This window comes from Notolepis coatsorum (genome assembly GCF_963971535.1).
Source record: "Notolepis coatsorum genome assembly, chromosome: 1".
Taxonomy (NCBI): domain Eukaryota; kingdom Metazoa; phylum Chordata; class Actinopteri; order Aulopiformes; family Paralepididae; genus Notolepis; species Notolepis coatsorum.
In genome coordinates, this window is record NC_140165.1 from 132,195,596 (window position 1) to 132,212,623 (window position 17,028).

General features: G+C 41.7%; 1 protein-coding gene across 1 annotated transcript in view; it reads right to left on the reverse strand.

Moving 5' to 3' along the window:
- gkap1 (G kinase anchoring protein 1) overlaps positions 1–15,420 on the reverse strand; it is a 34,297-nt gene extending 18,877 nt beyond the window's left edge. Inside the window, exons 1-7 of the mRNA XM_084314107.1 lie at positions 15,371–15,420; positions 14,524–14,776; positions 11,389–11,550; positions 8,169–8,246; positions 7,235–7,355; positions 6,793–6,821; positions 501–662 (exon numbers count right to left, since the gene is read on the reverse strand). Coding sequence (XP_084170233.1) covers positions 501–662; positions 6,793–6,821; positions 7,235–7,355; positions 8,169–8,246; positions 11,389–11,550; positions 14,524–14,757 — 786 coding nt within the window. The 5' untranslated portion in view covers positions 14,758–14,776; positions 15,371–15,420. The remainder of the gene's footprint in view (positions 1–500; positions 663–6,792; positions 6,822–7,234; positions 7,356–8,168; positions 8,247–11,388; positions 11,551–14,523; positions 14,777–15,370) is intronic.
- Between the last annotated feature and the right edge of the window lie 1,608 nt (positions 15,421–17,028).

The window sequence follows — 17,028 nt, forward strand, 5'->3', positions numbered from 1 at the left end:
TGTCCATGTTATTGATTTACCCCACATGATGGGAAAATAGGGTCCAGGTTTTAAAATGCCAGAATTCTCCTTTAACACGGATGGGATATAAACATTGCGAGAAAATGGCAAAAATGGACTTTGCAAAAGGTTATGAGGTTGGAAATATCTGAGCACAGTAGACTATAGAATAGAATTTTTTTTATTTGGGTGGTAATGTGAATGTAAACAAAAGCGAGCTATTTACAAGAAGACCCCTGTTAGACAACTTTAAATTAGCTACAAAAATAACTGAAACTAAGAAAATGTGGAATAACTTCAAGCCAATTTCATCATATAGCAACCGAAGTGTGCCTGTCCCGCTCAAAATCAGGTCCAGAGTCCGGTATTTTGCAGGTCCACATTCGCCGCGGGCCTGGTTCAGATCTGGGTAGGATATTACTCCTTTTCGGTCCTGGCACAACTGAAGACGTGTGTGTGTGTCTCTCTTATCGGCTAGCTAACCCATCAATCAGCCTCACCGGTTCATGTTCCGTGGAAGTGTTGACCTCTTGACCCTGGCTGTTGGTGTAGTGCTCGAGTCTTTTCTCCCGCTGGACAATCCGAGTGACATCATCCTCAAGCTTGTTGAAGAACCGCTCTTCCTGACCCACCCCCAATGCCTGGTTGGCTGATCTGGCCTCCTGTGAAAAAACAGTGTCGAGAAAAAATGTATCCACACACTGCATCTGAAAATGATATCCTGGCTACACACACACACACAACACAATTCCCTGACCCCTTTACCAGGAGGCCTAAGTAGCAACGCTGTGCTCAGAGATGCAGAAAGAAGAGGCATCAGGAGAAGTCATTCTGCCTCACTGAAGAGAGATGAGGTCATGGAAGGAACCCTTTGACATTCTGTCAAACCTTACTATTGTTGCAAAATGTATGAGTTCAATATATCTTTGAGCTACTGCAGGCATTCTGTCTTTTGCCATTTTGCGTAATTTAAGGTGATGGTGGGCACAAGGCATTGGGTTACTTTGTCCAAGAGACCGGAGAAAAATGCACTTTTGCTGAGTGCCGCCTAACATCCCACTGTTTACCCATAGCCTTCTTCTTCCATCTCCTTTTTGCTGCGGTCAGGGTGACGGTGGTTTGGGGTGACTTTAGAGGACTGAAAAAGTAAATCAATCAATAAAACAAGAGACCCCTGTCTCTCTGGAAAGTGTTAACACTTTCAGTGCCGGCCATTAACATGGTAAAGCATGGTTAAATGCCAGCACCCACTTCAATGATAGCGTTGTGAACACATAATCTCGGTCTTAAATGATGGCTATGCGTCTAATCTGCCTGTCGTTTATCAATGACTTTTTTGCAGTCAACATCGCTTCATTTCAGTTTTATAGCATTTTGAAAAGCCCTCGTTTTCAAGGAAAATATAAAGATTCCGTGATAAAAGGCATTTACTGGAATATTCTGGCATACACAAAAACTTTGTCATTTTTCGGCCTATTTATGAATAGTTTTCAAATAAACGCTAGATTATCGATAGTATATGTGTACTTATGCACGCCATAGAAGCGGGCTGAAAAATCGATTCTCATTTCCTCATCAGCGAGCACAGCCACACACACACATATGGGACACGCTGAGATATAGGTGAAAATAGCTCTGATTATCCCAAGACTGGTAAAATAAATTCCTTATCTTAGATCAGATGTTATCCAAAAAGATTATTCCAATTCCTGATCGCCATTCCAAATATCGATCACGCTTATTGATTACAGTGTTGGGTACTGTAAACAGCGTTTCCGTTAGCCGGTAATTACCGGTATTTGACCGGCAAAATCTGTTGAAGTCCGACATATTTAATCTCTCCGGTCATAATGTCCGGTAAAAATAATTCCCTCTAAGCACAATTTGATTACCGTAATTCCTCTAATAGTAACCGGGTCTCAAATACAAGCCGGGTCTCTATTAATGGCCGGGTGCGCTCTTGAGCTAAGCAATTATAAGCCGGCCTCCTAATACAAGCCGGGTTACTAATATACTGAGCTGCATACTGAGCTAGTTACTTGATTTCACTTTGAAAACGTTGAAATGACCAGTGACCACCTGTAATTGCACTGTTTACTATTTCATACAGTACTTGGTTTCAATAAATGAACCCAGTACATTTTACTGGGTTCAAACTGACACAAAATGTTGATTTATTCATTATGATCCGTTTGAAAATTTGAAATATAGGCCTCCCTCTTATACAGGCCTCCTCCTAATACAAGCCTGGTACCCGCTACAGTTGAAACAAATACAAGCCGGGGTTACTATTAGAGGAATTACGGTATTTGAATTGTATTAAAATAGGCTAAAATTAAATAGCCTATGCGATGAACAAAACAATCATTACATTTGTTTCATCGTTGCTTCACCAAGCAGGTATAATAATGACAACGATGTTGTCAGCGGGAGCTTAGTGCTCGATTTGCGAGAGCATGCAGCTGCAGAGCCACAGAACCCACAGATCAGTGCCCGCACAGTGCAATACTCCAATTCAGCCATTGGCAATTCAGCTGTTGGGTGGGGGGCGCTGCTGAGCGGTCCCCCGACCGGACCTGAAAACACTGCTGCTCTGTGGCTCTGCAGCTGCATGCTCTCGCAAATCCAGCAGTGCACCAAGCTCCCGCTGACACAACGTTGTCTAGGAGTTCATCACGCAAACCCACGATAATGTTGCCGTCTCTCTCTGCCAAATGTATCAGTTCTTCGCTTGATATAAATAATACAAATGTCCAATATAACGGAATTCGTTAGCTCATAAAAATGTGATTATAACAGACTGCTGTTTTTTTCTTTTTTTTAGCTTTTTTCCCGGTCCTTTTTTGAGGGCACTCCATCCACCCCCCCCCCCCCCCCCCCCCTCTTCGGGGGACAACTTTATTATACGTTTTAATTATTTACAGTACAAAATTAAATAAAAAGTGTAGTAAAATAAGAAAAATATTAAAAAATATATATTTCATTGCCCTCTCGGAGGGGGGGAACTCAGACTAGATATTGACAAACAAATTACAACTAAGGACAATGAAGGACAACAACGAATACACATGACAAGGGAAAGGGGGGGGCAGAGAGGGGAGTAAGTAAAGTAGAGGGGGATTGAGAGAAGGGTGGGTTATGGAGTGGATGGCTCACAGGTCAATCTCCTATGATTAGGAGCCTAGATTATCCACAAGCAATTTCCAGATGTTATTAAATTGTGAGACTTCGATGTGATCCACGGTTGAGATTGTTTCCTGTGATATGTAATTTGAGAGAAGGCCTAACCATTGGCCAGTATTCACCTTTTTTCTTGTCTTCCAGTTTAAGAGGATAGTTTTCTTGGCAACAGCTAGAGAAATGAGTAGGGGTGTTCTGGACTAATAAATTGATAGCAGTAGTATCCCCAAGTAGGCAGAGGGAGGGGGAGAGAGGAATGCTGCAGCTCATGACCCGGGATCGTGTATTGATGACGGAATTCCAGAAGTCTAGAACAGGTGGGCAGAGCCAGGTGGCATGGAAATAGTTGTCTGGGGTGTTGAGGGTGCAATGGGAGCATACATCTGTGCTTGCAAATCCCATTTGAAACATCCTGTGCTGTGTTTTATGTACTCTGTGTAACACCTTATATTGGATTAATTGAAGGTTAGTGTTGTTAGTCATTGTGAATGTGTTGGTGCAAATTTGTTCCCAGGATACGGCATTGGGAGAGAAAGCCAAGTCCTGTTCCCATTTTGTGAAGGGGAGATGGAATGTAGTGTCTGCGCTTGCCAGTATTTTGTATATTTTTGAAAATATTTTCCTCTGTGATGTTATTTTATTCATTGCTAATATAATTGGAGGTGGTTCAAGATCATTCTGTGTAGTGTTAATTTTTTATTTCAAAATTGATTTCAGCTGTAGAAATTGGAAGTGTTGGTCTGTCCCAATGCCGTATCCTTCAGTCAAATCTTGATAAGTGATTAGGCTGTTGTCTGTGAAGATGTGGTGAAGATGAGTAATGCCTTTTTGTTTCCAAGCTGGGAAGTATATGGGTGATTTGCAGAGTTGAAAGTCAGGGTTGTGCCAGATTGGTGTGTATTTACAGGGGGTTAGTGTGTTACCAGTGATTTTGTTGGCTTTCCACCAGGCTGTCAGAGTTGTGGAAATGACTGTATTCCTAAAACAAGAGTGATGTTTTATGCTTGTGCTAAAGAATGGCAGATTTCCATGCACATGTCCTTCTCAATGTCATCCCAGGGGTTGTATTGTTGGGTAGGGTGAATCCATTTGTAGATGTATATTAATTGGTTGGCCAGATAATAGTTGAGAAAGTTAGGTGCTTCAAGTCCTCCTTGTTTTTTTGAAGGGTGGTTAACTTAATTCTTGCTTTTTATTCTTCCAGTAAAACTTAGTAATGGTGGAGTCCAGGGAGTTGAACCAATTGGTGGTAGGCTGGGTTGGGATCATAGTGAATAGATAATTTATTTTTGGGACTGCAGACTGCTGTTTATTAATGTCGGGCAGACTGCCCACCGACACCTCAAGTCAGCAGCAGCACGGAGTCTCGAGGGACTTATTTTATTTGGAATATATTAATGACTGTATATACGCAAAAGAAGCCTAGTTTTAAGTTAAAATATTATAAATGCCTTGAGGATGTCATTCTTTATATAGGCCTATCAATTGTTTTTAAGCTCAATAAACTCTGACAGGAATTGATCCCATTTGTCACACTCAGACCGGCAAAAAAAAAATTCTAACGGAAACCCTGGTTGGCGGGCACTCAAAGGTCGGCATGAACTAACGACAAAAAGCGTGGCTGGCATCCAAAGTGTTAAGAGACTCGTCTCTCCTTCAGTTGTCAGGATGGAGTCTTTGGATGAGCTCTGCAGAGTTCTTATCTAAACATTTAAGTGTATCCCTTTCTAGAGGACCAGACTAGTCACTGCTGACAAGTTCATTGCTCCAGCTTAAAGGATCAATAGGCGGCCGCAGATATTTGGAAACATTTTAGATTTCTTATTATATCTCAACAGTAATAGATAGTACTCAAAGTAGGGCTGACCTTCGAAGCTTTTTTTGGCAATCGAAGCTTCGAGGCCGAGCTTCGATTTTAATTCGAAGCTTCGAGAAAAATATATATATATATATTTATAATATATATTTATTTTTATTTTAAAAAATTTTATCTTATGGTGTGGGACTTGTACAGCACTTTAGTAAACGTTGTTTTTAAATGTGCTCTATAAATAAAGTGGATTGGATTAATTAATTAAGTATCCCCTTTCGTGACTGTGACGCAGCCAACAAGGTTTCACTCGGCTGCGCTGCCTGGGTGCAGTGGGGCTGCTCTCACAGCCAACGACATGACATTACATAATTATGTTGCAACCTTCGTCTATCAAGCAAACAATTATATTATATTTAATTTATAATTATATCAGACAATGCACCTACAAAAGCAGATGATTACAATTAAATTAGCAAACTTGGTAACACATTAGTCATATGTTTTGTGTGGCGTCGCCGTCGTGTACAACGATACTTACGTTTTTTAGGTGATTTGACAAAGTTGTTGTAGAGTTGTGATATGCCATTTTCTTCTGGCATATCTGGCACTCGGCTTTTTGGGCATTGTCTTTGCATATTTTAAAGTGTAACCACACGTCTGATGATTTCTTCGTCGACATGTCTGCTGCACATGTCCTTGTTGTTTTCAACACAGATAATCTCCACGTGCTTGTTGTAGAGAGGGGGAGTCGAGGCGCCGCTTACTTTCGTTTCATTGGAATGGAGGCGCAAGATTTGAGGCAAACATTTTTTTTTCTCTTTTTTTTTTAAACTTCGATTATTATTTTTTTATGTTCGAAGCTTGTGCCATCGAACGAAGCTTCGAAGTATTTAAGACAGCCCTAACTCAAAGGAATAAATACGTTTGACACCGACATTTTAAAGAAAATCTGTCATTCCAGTAAGGGGCAGGAGCTAAAACAACGACTCTCTAGTTTGCTAGCTTGGAGTGAAACTGTCAGTATTGGAATAAATCTATGCAGCCCATTTTGTTTACATACAGCAGATTTGGATGTCGTTATTCAGCAGTGCATAGATCACCCACATGCAGCATCAAGGATAAAATCACTGGTAAACAATAAAAGGAAAATACTATTCATTTCTAGGGCTGACCTTCAAAGCTTTGTTTGGCCGTCGAAGCTTCTGGGCCCAAGATTCAAGCTTTTTTTTTAAATTTTTATCTTATGTTGTGGGACTTGTACAGCACTTTGGTCAACTTTGTTGTTTTTAAATGTGCTCTATAAATAAAGTGGATTGGATTAATTAATTAAATTAATAATGACTAAACTAAAAATACTATAGAGAATTGTCAGTGCTGTAAAGTTTAAACCTTTTTAAATCTTAGACAAACTAAACACTTTGCTTTTATGAAATATTGTAAGCCGTCATTTGAGGCTTGTATTCAACACAGAAAGGAGTTAATGAGGAATCTCCATGTGCTTGTTGTAGTTAACAAAGAGAGGCAAAGTTAATGAGGCGTATGACGTCCGTTGCATTGGAGGCGCAAGATTTTGCAGGTAAAAGATTTAATGTTTTTAATATTCAAATTTTATTTTCCCGTTCGAATCCCATGCCCATCGAATGAAGCTTCGAAGTATTTAAGACAGCCCTATTAATTTCTGCCATTATGATGTGAATGTGTGAGAGGTCTATTGTCTAAGTACTCAAAGGCTTAACAGTCATTTGGATTGTAGTGATGATGAGTGTTCAGACATTAAAATGATAAATCATTTTTCTCACCTCTTTTTCCTGTTTCTTGCCAGGTTGCTCTGCAAAGAGAAAAGCCTCTATAAATATTTGACAAACAGTGCATTTCATTTTTCTAGCTTGTAACTGTCGAGTTGGAAAGTAAGAGGTTACAGCTAAACTCACGTGGGGACATTTAAACCAGGATTTAGGGCCTGTCATCTAAGGAACAGCCCTACAAAAGGCAAACGGCAGTAACTGTGAGAGTAGTGAAACCGCAATTATTTCTGCTGTTGTGCCAAAGGTATTGTTGGTAGAAAAGTAGATAACATACTAAAGATTGAACCATCAATTTTTTTGGACCAAGAACACCTTTGCCGAGATGGGAGATCAACTTTGAAGTCCTTTTCCCCCTCTGTTTCACCATTTGTGCCATTACTGTAGTTTGCCTTTGTAGGGAAGTGATATACCCGACAGGTGACATATTTTCCTTCACCTTCGGCCTGGAAGTCCTGTAGAGAAACAGTCTTCTTGTCCTTCTGGCTCTTCTTCTTCTTCTCCTTCCCCCCTCCCTCTTTTGCTACTCTGGATTTGGGCGAAGCCGTGTCTGTTCCATTCTGTTAGAAAGAAAAGAAACATGGAGCTTAGAGCGAAATATAATTCCAGTCACATATATATATACACAAGCTGTGCCATAAATGAGTGCAGTAAATTGGGAAGTTAGGAAGAGAAAATTTCACACACAACTGAAATGATGTCGCAGTAGAGGACGACGGCTCATATGAGTCAATATGTGGGTGGGACATGCAATACCGCATGCTAACAGTTGGGGGCAGCATAGGTTGTTGCACCACATTTACACCCAGGGAGGCATCCAGGATCGGTACATGATTTTTGATCAAACAGACAACAGGATCAAATAGTCGAGAATTCCTTCTTCCCTTTTACAGTTTCCTTTGGGGTCAGGGAAAAGTTGCAAGGTTTTCAAAACGTAGCATTTTGAAGACAATTGGAACTCATTCCAATAACCTCTCCCTAGACGAACCCTGGATGGTGCAGGGTCTACTCTTGATTCACAGAAACATCCGATTCAAGGAGCACCACATATTTCATTAGATACATTCCCAAACCACTCGATTCAGCACATGGATCTGAGCTACACTGTTTCACATGCAGTCGTGTCTGAGGCTGAAGCGCTGGCCACTGTGTGTGTGTGTGTGTTCAGTGTACTGTTCACTACTACGCACTCAAGACTGTAGCACCCAAGTTTCAACCCCGTTTGATGAACCTTGTTACTCAGCTGAAAGAGTTGTACCCTTCCTGCTGACCTGTTGTACAGAACGTGTAAGTCGCTTTGGATAAAAGAGTCAGCTAAATGACTAAATGTAAATATGTGTATGCGTGTGAGTGTGAGTGTGTGTGTGTTATACCCGTTTGTGTTGTTCAAACTCCAGCTTGCTAAGCATCACAGCCTTCTCCAAGTCTGCCTCATACAGCTCACTGGTTATCTACAGTGCAGAGAGATACAGAGACGAGGGTAACATGGCAGGAAGATGGCATACAAGGACATTGAAAAGAAGGGCATACAATAGACCTCTCATGGGTGACATGTTTTCTGGCTTCTCCTGAGTCTCCAGTCTTTTCTGCAGCTATAGGAACATTAATGGACTATTAATTGATCGCTCCTCTAGCTTCGTCTGTGGTTCATGCAGCTGTGAGCCTGTGAACAAAGCCTTCTAGTATACATTTCTCTCTCTGATAAGGCAGGGGATTTAGAATTTTAAGCAGCAGTTAAAAAAAGGGGGGGGGGGGGCAAAACTAGCTCAGCATTGCAGATCAGGTCACCCGACGTCACCAGCGTCAGTGCGTTCTCTGCAACATTGGGTCATTTGTTGTTAGCGATTCTGCTTTTAGAAATTGGAACGTTAACAAAACATAAGATCCTTGTGAAACACAATTTTCCCAACACTCCATACTGGGTAGTATTAGAGATGGGCATTTTCAAATGGTTTTCAGACAAGAAGAGTAAATGAATTTCAGAATCAAATTGAGTACTCTTATGCAATCTATTTTTAGAACACCCAGTGCAGTCTATACGGATGTGTGTGTGGATACCAATAGATAAATACAGTACGTATTAGGGCTGCACGATTAATCGTAAAAAAAAGAAATCGCGATCTCGATTCATACATCTATGCAATCTCATTTCTAAATGACGACGATTCTGATGTACGGTATATTTTCTTACTTTTGTGTTGACTTGTCGCCAGATTCCCGTTTTTGGGTTCCAGATGAGAGGTAGGAGCTGGAAACCACAATGGTTCCATAGCCTGAAGTCTTATAGTTATACAGTCCAAAGTTTATAAAAGTCCCACGGAAAATTAGTTTTGTAGAAATCTCTAGACTTCATAACATTCCGATGCTAGAGTCGGGACAACGGTCTTCTTCGTCAACCTTCCCCCACTCTCACCCGCCCGTGTGGGATCTATCTCGGAGCGGACGCTCGTTGGCTACAACGTGATCAATCATTTTTTGCCATCAGCAGTGATTGGTCAGTACAGGTCCGGTCAGAACCGGAAGTGGTCATTTGACGGATATAGTCTTGTGATCGAAAGGTGTCAAATTCCACTTTGGCCATTTCCCTTTTGCAAAGAAGCTCTCCAAAGACTTTTGTTTTTTTACAGATTTTTCGCTAGTTTGCGGGCTTATTTTTTCAAGACAAGCTTCTTGACGGTCAACAGGCACAGGCGAATGTTATGTCAAAGGAAATCTGGTCGTTTTTCAAAATAAAAACACCTTTCAGGCTCTAATAATCAATACAACGGAAATTATACAAATTATTTATTCCATCTGTGCAGCCCGGTAACAAATGCCTCACGGACCAGTACCAGGCCGCGGCCCAGTGGTTGGGGACGACTGGTGTGTCGGATGATCGGCGAAAAATGCAGCCCTGAGCTGACAGACGAGAGCAAAGTGCTGCGTCGCACGCGCATGGGTGTGGTGTACTGTATACAAACATTAAGAGTGTTCTAAAATAAGAGAGGAAAAGAGACTTGTTATTTTGTATGTTACAAGAGACTTTTAAGTTTAAGTCAAGCACTTTCATAAACATTTATTGCACTCTTAACTCATTGACCGCCGGGGATTAGACGGGCCCCGTTCTAGCACTGCCACGCTTTAAAAGATAGGAGTTTGATTGATTGATTGAAAAGTTTATTAACAGATTGCAGAATGGGTACAGTACAGTACAGCTCAATACATACAATTGTTAAGGGGATGCAGACCAGAGAAGACTTTCGTCTTGTTTACATCAGGGTCCCCCATTTTCAATTAATCATAACATATCATACATGACATACAGATAGACAGTACTGCTACATCTATACATTTATGACATATCAGATTTGCAAATACAGTACCGTTTGTGATACAAAAAGTGTCCAGAAAAAGAGTGTATATACATTTGACGTAGAAACTGTACATTGGAGGAGGTTGGGTGGGTGGGGTGGGGTTGGTGGGTGGGGGCTGTACATTGGAGGGGGGAGGGTTGGGGTAGGGGACACTGTACACTGTACATTGGAATACTGACAAAGCCATACTTGGTAATTTACTGTACAACTGGGTTAAGACATTTGTAGGGGCCAGTTTCGAATTGCAGTCTCCCGTAGGTGTTCTTTGAGTGTTTTTGAAGGTGGGTAGTGATTCACATTCCTTTACAGCTTTAGGCAGGGCGTTCCACATTGATGTGGCATAATTGCGAAACGTGTTTAGTCCCTTGTTTGAGCCGAATCTGGGTTTAACATGATTTGTGGAGCTCCCTCTGGTGTTGTGATCGTGGTATTCACTGACCTTTGGGAAGTATTTTGTCATGTACATGGGTACCTTGGTCGCGTAGTGTATCTTGTAGACCAGGCCCATTGCAAGTTGCTGTACTCTGTCGTCTACTCTAAGCCATCCTAGGTTGTCAAAGTGGGCCGGGGTGAGGTGGGTTCTGGGGGTCAGGTCAAGCAGTGCGTCACCTTGTTTGTAGAGCTATAACTATATTCTAGCTATGGATACAATACTATGGCCCATTTGACATCACCTATCTATCGTTCAATATGTGAAAAAGAATAGATAGATATAGCCCTGCAAACACTGCAACGCACAGTGAAAATCCCTATCTTTTAAAGCGGTGGCCCATTGAGTACAAGGATGGATAGAACGGCTGGCTGTGAATCAGTTAAGAGGTTAACAATAACAGGCTTATAAACAAACTATAAATCAGTCATTTAGATATTCAAATAAATTTTGATTACTTCCCAAGTGCATTACAAAACTGTTCTACTAAACACTAAGTTAGAGATATTGAAAGCAATGTGCATGTGGCTCATAGGCCTTCAACGATGAATTGAAAATGGGGGACCCTGATAAACAAGACGAAAGTCTTTCTCTGGTCTGCATCCCCTTAACAATTGTGTGTATTGAGCCATACTGTATTGTACCCATTCTGCAATCTGTTAAAGTTTTCAATCAATCAATTCAATGTATGAAATTAGGCGATAACCATCTACCCTAAATAATAGCTTGTTAGCATTCTCACTGAAACCAATAGGGACTGCTGGCAGCAAGCTGACAATATCCCTTTGTGTTTTTGAAGGTCCATTGTACCTGCTCGTCCCTCTGCTTCCATTGCTGCCATCCCTCAGTGGGCGGGCCCTGATTCGCCACTGCTACAGGATGGAGAAGATCATTGGCCACTCCCTGAAGTGATGTAATAGGAGGCGGGGCACTGGACTTCTGAGGGAGCTTCTTGAAGGCTAGACTCCGTAACTAAAAATGGACAAGGCGGCCAATACAAATTTAGAAATCAGAACGATGACTGTGGAAGGCACTTTTGAATTGAGGTATACAATAGATATAGTAGACAGGTCAAGGATGTGATAAGAGTAACATATAAAAGGCAGACTAGATAACAGGGTGTGAACAGGGAATTCATTATGTGGCCAAAAAAAAGGGTGCAAGGGAGGGGGGGTAAACACCATGTTCTAGCTAGATAAAATGATTAGGCCTTTGTGTGTGTGTGTGTGTGTGTGTGTGTGTATGATAGAGCGGTCTACACTATCACCCTGGTCTTCTCAACTAGTAGCCAGTTACCATAAAATTAAATACTGGTAATGTGCAGTCAGGGAGCCATTTGTCAGTCCAGGACCTAGGAGGTCCTAGTTTAATTTTGGAGACATCATCACTTGAACCGGCACGTGAACTCAAGTTACAGATCACAGCTGATGGAAACTAAACCCGCATAGACCACAGAATAACGTGTGACCTCACTGTTCCTTTGTGTGATCTCATTTCACTCTTGACTGTGCTAGTTTCATTTTAGGTGAAGTGAAGCAACTATAACACAGTGGAGACAAAGACAACCTAACTCAAAGTTCTACCTTAACACATTGGTTGCCAACAGCGAGATTTCTCGTTATTTAATCGTTATTTCTTTTATTAGCGATATCCATTCATTTTTCATCCATCCAGCCTGACATTATCATTGGGAATGGCTCTGAGCTAGAAAAGGGCAAATACCGCCCCATATCGTCTCCCGGATGGTAATGCACATCATTGGATTGGATTGAGTGAAAAAGTGCATCAGAGAGAAACTCCGCCCCAGGGTTTCCCCACCTCTGGCAAGCAGTTTCGTGTTACCAGAGTCCCTGGCGAGGCTGGAAGCAGCTTGGATCATGCTTTTCGGACTATAACGTTGGATCAATAAACGCGATCAATATTTGGAATGGCGATCAGGAATTGGATTCATTTTTTTGCAGAACATCTGATCTGAGGTAAGGAATCTATTTTACCAGTTTTGGGTTAATCAGAGTTGTTTTTCACAGATTGCACAACGTGTGTGTGTGTGTGGCGTTCGGCGCTGAGCACGGCACGGATAAATTATTTTTCAGCCCACTTTTGTATCGTGCATAAGAACACAAATACTCTCGATAATCTAGCGTTTATTTGAAAATGATTCATAAATCAGCCGGAAAACAACAATGTGTTTTGTGTATTCCAGTACAATTTTCGCGATTTCTCTGAAATCTCCGAAACTATACTCGTATTCAAAACGGTATAAAACGGAAATGTACTGATGAAAAAACAATAGGTTTCGTACATGTTGACTGCAAGCAAGTCATTGATAAGCGACAGGTGTATTAGACACATAGCCATAATTTAAGATATAGTGTATGCGTTCGCAAATGTGCTCGTCCTCCCATTCATTACCGTGGTGGCATTCAAGCGATAAATCGCCATATCCGGCTGGCAACCAATGTGTTAAAAGAAAAAAGGAAAGAAAGAAAAAGTGGGCTATGTGATTCTTTAATTAGGTAGTGTCTGGTTTCCATGGCCCATTCACTGGGAATCTTCACTGTTTGGACTACCTGCAAAGTTGTACCTGATGTCACCTAAAAAAAAGTTGTTTATAAACCAGTGATGTCATCGACAACATTGAATCCTTGTGTGGTGTTAATGACAGCTCAATTAAATTATATGGTAGTAGTTCCTATAAGATGAGGTATTGCCATGTTCTCTACATGAATTCATGGAGCTGTAATGAATGCAACACAAGGATTCAACATCCCAGATGACATCACTGGTGTCCGTATCCAAACTAATTTGCTCTCAATAACTCTCAAACTAAATTAATGTGTGCAAAACTGCTTTTAGTTTGGGGATTAGTGTAAGATTACGTGCAAAATAAATCAGCATGTTTTTTTGGTGAAGTACCCCGTTAACCATTCCGACTACCTAAAAAACTAAAATGTATGTACAAACATCCTTCCCGGCTATGGGATCTAGACACTACCTTATTTAAAAGGCCTCCATGATTCACCCTTTAGCCCTAGCCCCTTTCGTGACTGTGATGCATGCCAACAAAGTTTTGGCCGAGTGATTCCACAGTCACTTGCTCCTCAATGGCAAACCAACCTAGATTTACCCTGAAGAACTGGTCATACCCGAACCGTTTGTTATATAAGTATCACAGAGAAATTTCAAAGGTACTCAGTTGCACGAGGGTTTCGAACACACAAACGTTCGGGTTTGAAAGCTTGGCGTTGCTAATAAACATTTAAAATATTTTTTTATAAACTGGTCAACACAGCTTTATTTCCGGCATAGGGTGCCTGATGCACATGCGCTGTGATCATAGCGCAGGCGCATCAGGCAGCTAAAGCCGTTTAGAGCAGTGTTGACCAGTTTATAAAAATTATTTAAAATGTTTATTAGCAACGCCAAGCTTTCAAACCCAAACGTTTGTGTTTGAAACCCTTGTACAACTGTGAGTACCTTTGAAATTTCTCTGCGATACTTATATAACAAACGGTTCGGGTAGGACCAGTTCTTCAGGGTAAATCTAGGTTGGTTTGCCATTGAGGATCAAGGGACTGTGGATTCACTCGGCCAAACCTTGTTGGCGTGCATCAGTCACGAAAGGGACTACCTTTAGCCCATTACCTGGAGCCAAATGTTGTTGCCAAGAAGTAGCATAACCCCCCTTTTACCGAGTTGAACTTTGCTTGCTGCCTGCCTTTATCAAAACATTATTTGAGGAAGTTTAACGGGTGCATCTTCGTGAAGCTATGTGGGATTTGGAGAGGGTTTAAAGAGTGGTAAAACTGAGACAAAGACTTCTTCTGCTCCGAAATGTTTGTGGTGTATATTTTTCGTTGGGGTTCTTTGACTTTACTCGGCCCGAGTCCACAGCTTTCCCTACAGATGCTAATAAAGAGGTACATCTCTCTTCCAGACACTGACCTCGTTTGCCTCGCTCTGCTGCTGTTCTTTCTTTTTCTTTTTCTTGTCTTTCTTCTGAGCGGCATTGTTCTGAGCGGCTTTAGCACCTGCCTTCGCAGCCCGTGTCTTCCCGGAGTCCTTTCCGGCTTTACCGGTGCTCTTCCCCGTGTCGGAGGCGTCGGAGTCCGAGTCCGAGTCGATTTGAAGGAGGGCAAAGCGAGAGGCAGTGGTGGGGACAGTGATCATTGTTGCCATTGTGGAAAATGTCGACTGACTATTTAAAAAAAAGAAGAAAGGAGATCACAAATGCTACGATGAGATTGCGAGCTATGGCTGGTTAATCCACACAAAGAGACTAAAGTGGATCTCGGCTGTAACAGCAATCGCCTATCCGTGTTAAGGAAAATGTGACATACTAGGTAAAAAACGAGATCCGATAGCAAAGATTGAATACCTAGACAATGCAGCACGTTTATAAACGAACCCCGTGTCAGTTCCAATAGTTTGATCATTCGATGAGCAAAATACAGGGGGGATTATTAATGTTAGCGTAAGGTATATCACGTCTGGTCAATTCACGCTTCGAATGAGCAATTTATGAATACAACCGATTCGAAGTTAGGCTACTGAATTGCTAGGATAAGAGAGCTAACGTTAGCATTGCACTGCAGTAACGTTAGTACCCTAGTTAGCGGTAGCGGCTACTGCTAGCTACCTGAGCTATTCAAACAAGTGCAAAACTAGACTAGTTTGACAACCAGAAAATATTTATCAATTACATGCAAACAGCATAAAATTAAACAATACTTGACGCACGTTAGAAGGACAGTGTGTATAAGTAAATGTGGGCCAAAGACACAACTTTCACCTGTTCAGGAATGTATCCTCGGTTAGCACACGTTCACAACTAGTCGTCGGCTGAGTACGGTGGCTCGACAGTGTCAAATAGAATGGCTATGCGTTTTGAATGAATGAATGAATGAAAACTTTATTGAACAGATTGCAGAAAGGGTGCAATACTGTACGGCTCAATACAATTGTTAAGGGGATGCAGACCAGAGAAAGACGTTTGTCTTGTTTACATCAGGGTCCCCCATTTTCAATTCATCTTAACATATATGACACACGACATACAGATAGACAGTACTGCTACATCTATACATTTATGACATACCAGATTTGCAAATACAGTATTGTTTGTGATACAAAAAGTGTCCAGAAAAAGAGTGTATATACATTTGACGTAGAAACTGTACATTGGGGGAGGTTGGGTAGGTGGGATGGGGTTGGGGGGGGGGGGGGGGGGGGGGGCTGTACATTGGAGGTGGGGGGGGGGGGGGGGTTGAGTAGGGGGTGGGTGGGGGACACTGTACACTGTACATTGGAATACTGACAAAGCCATACTTGGTCATTTACTGTACAACTGGGTTAGGACATTTGTAGGGGCCAGTTTCGAATTGCAGTCTCCCGTAGGTGTTCTTTGAGAGTGTATTTGAAAGTGGGTAGTGATTCACATTCCTTTACAGCTTTGGGTAGGGCGTTCCACATTGATGTGGCATAATTGTGAAATGTGTTTAGTCCCTTGTTTGAGGCGAATCTGGGTTTAACATGATTTGTGGAGCTCCCTCTGGTGTTGTGATCGTGGTATTCACTGACCTTTGGGAAGTATTTTGACATGTACATGGGTACCTTGGTCGTGTAAGTGTATCTTGTAGACCAGGCCCATTGCAAGTTGCTGTACTCTGTCGTCTACTCTAAGCCATCCTAGGTTGTCAAAGTGGGCAGGGGTGAGGTGGGTTCTAGGAGTCAGGTCAAGCAGTAGTCTGACTAGTTTGTTTTGAGATGTTTGTAATTTGGTTTTTAGTGCCTTTGAGGTGCTTTGGTACCATGAGGTGCAAGCATAGTCGTAGTACCCTTGAATGAGTGCTCCTGCCAGAGTCTTCAGGGTATTCTTGTTTACCAGAGAGGAGATCCGGTACAAGAATCGAGTTCGTTGGTTGACTTTATTTTATTACATTGGATGCCATTTTGTCACAGGAAAGATTAGCCTCTAGGATGGAACCCAGGTAGGTAATTTCATCTTTCCTTGTGACAATATTGTCACCCACTGTAACTGAGAAGCCGTCGGTCTTGCTGAGTTTGTTATTTGAACCGAAGAGAATGGACTCTGTTTTGCCTATGTGTAATGATAGTTTGTTATCTGCGAGCCATATGCAGATTTTTTCCTAGTTCCGAGCTGAGGGTTTTTTCAACCTGTAACTTGTTCTTAAGTTAACGTTGTCTAGCATTACCAATAACGTGCCATCAAGAAGTTGTCGGAGTTAATTACCAGACTGCCGATGACTCATTCACACAAGACAAAACTGACACACAGTACGACTGACTTGCCGTTTAACAGCTAGTTAGTTTGACGTTGCCGTCTGGTTTAAGTTAGCGTTAAATGTATTCTGTCTCCCGTTTTGTTCCGTCCTCGGTTCGGTTGCCCGGGAAACTGGATCAGACACATTACACATTAAAAAGGTATCT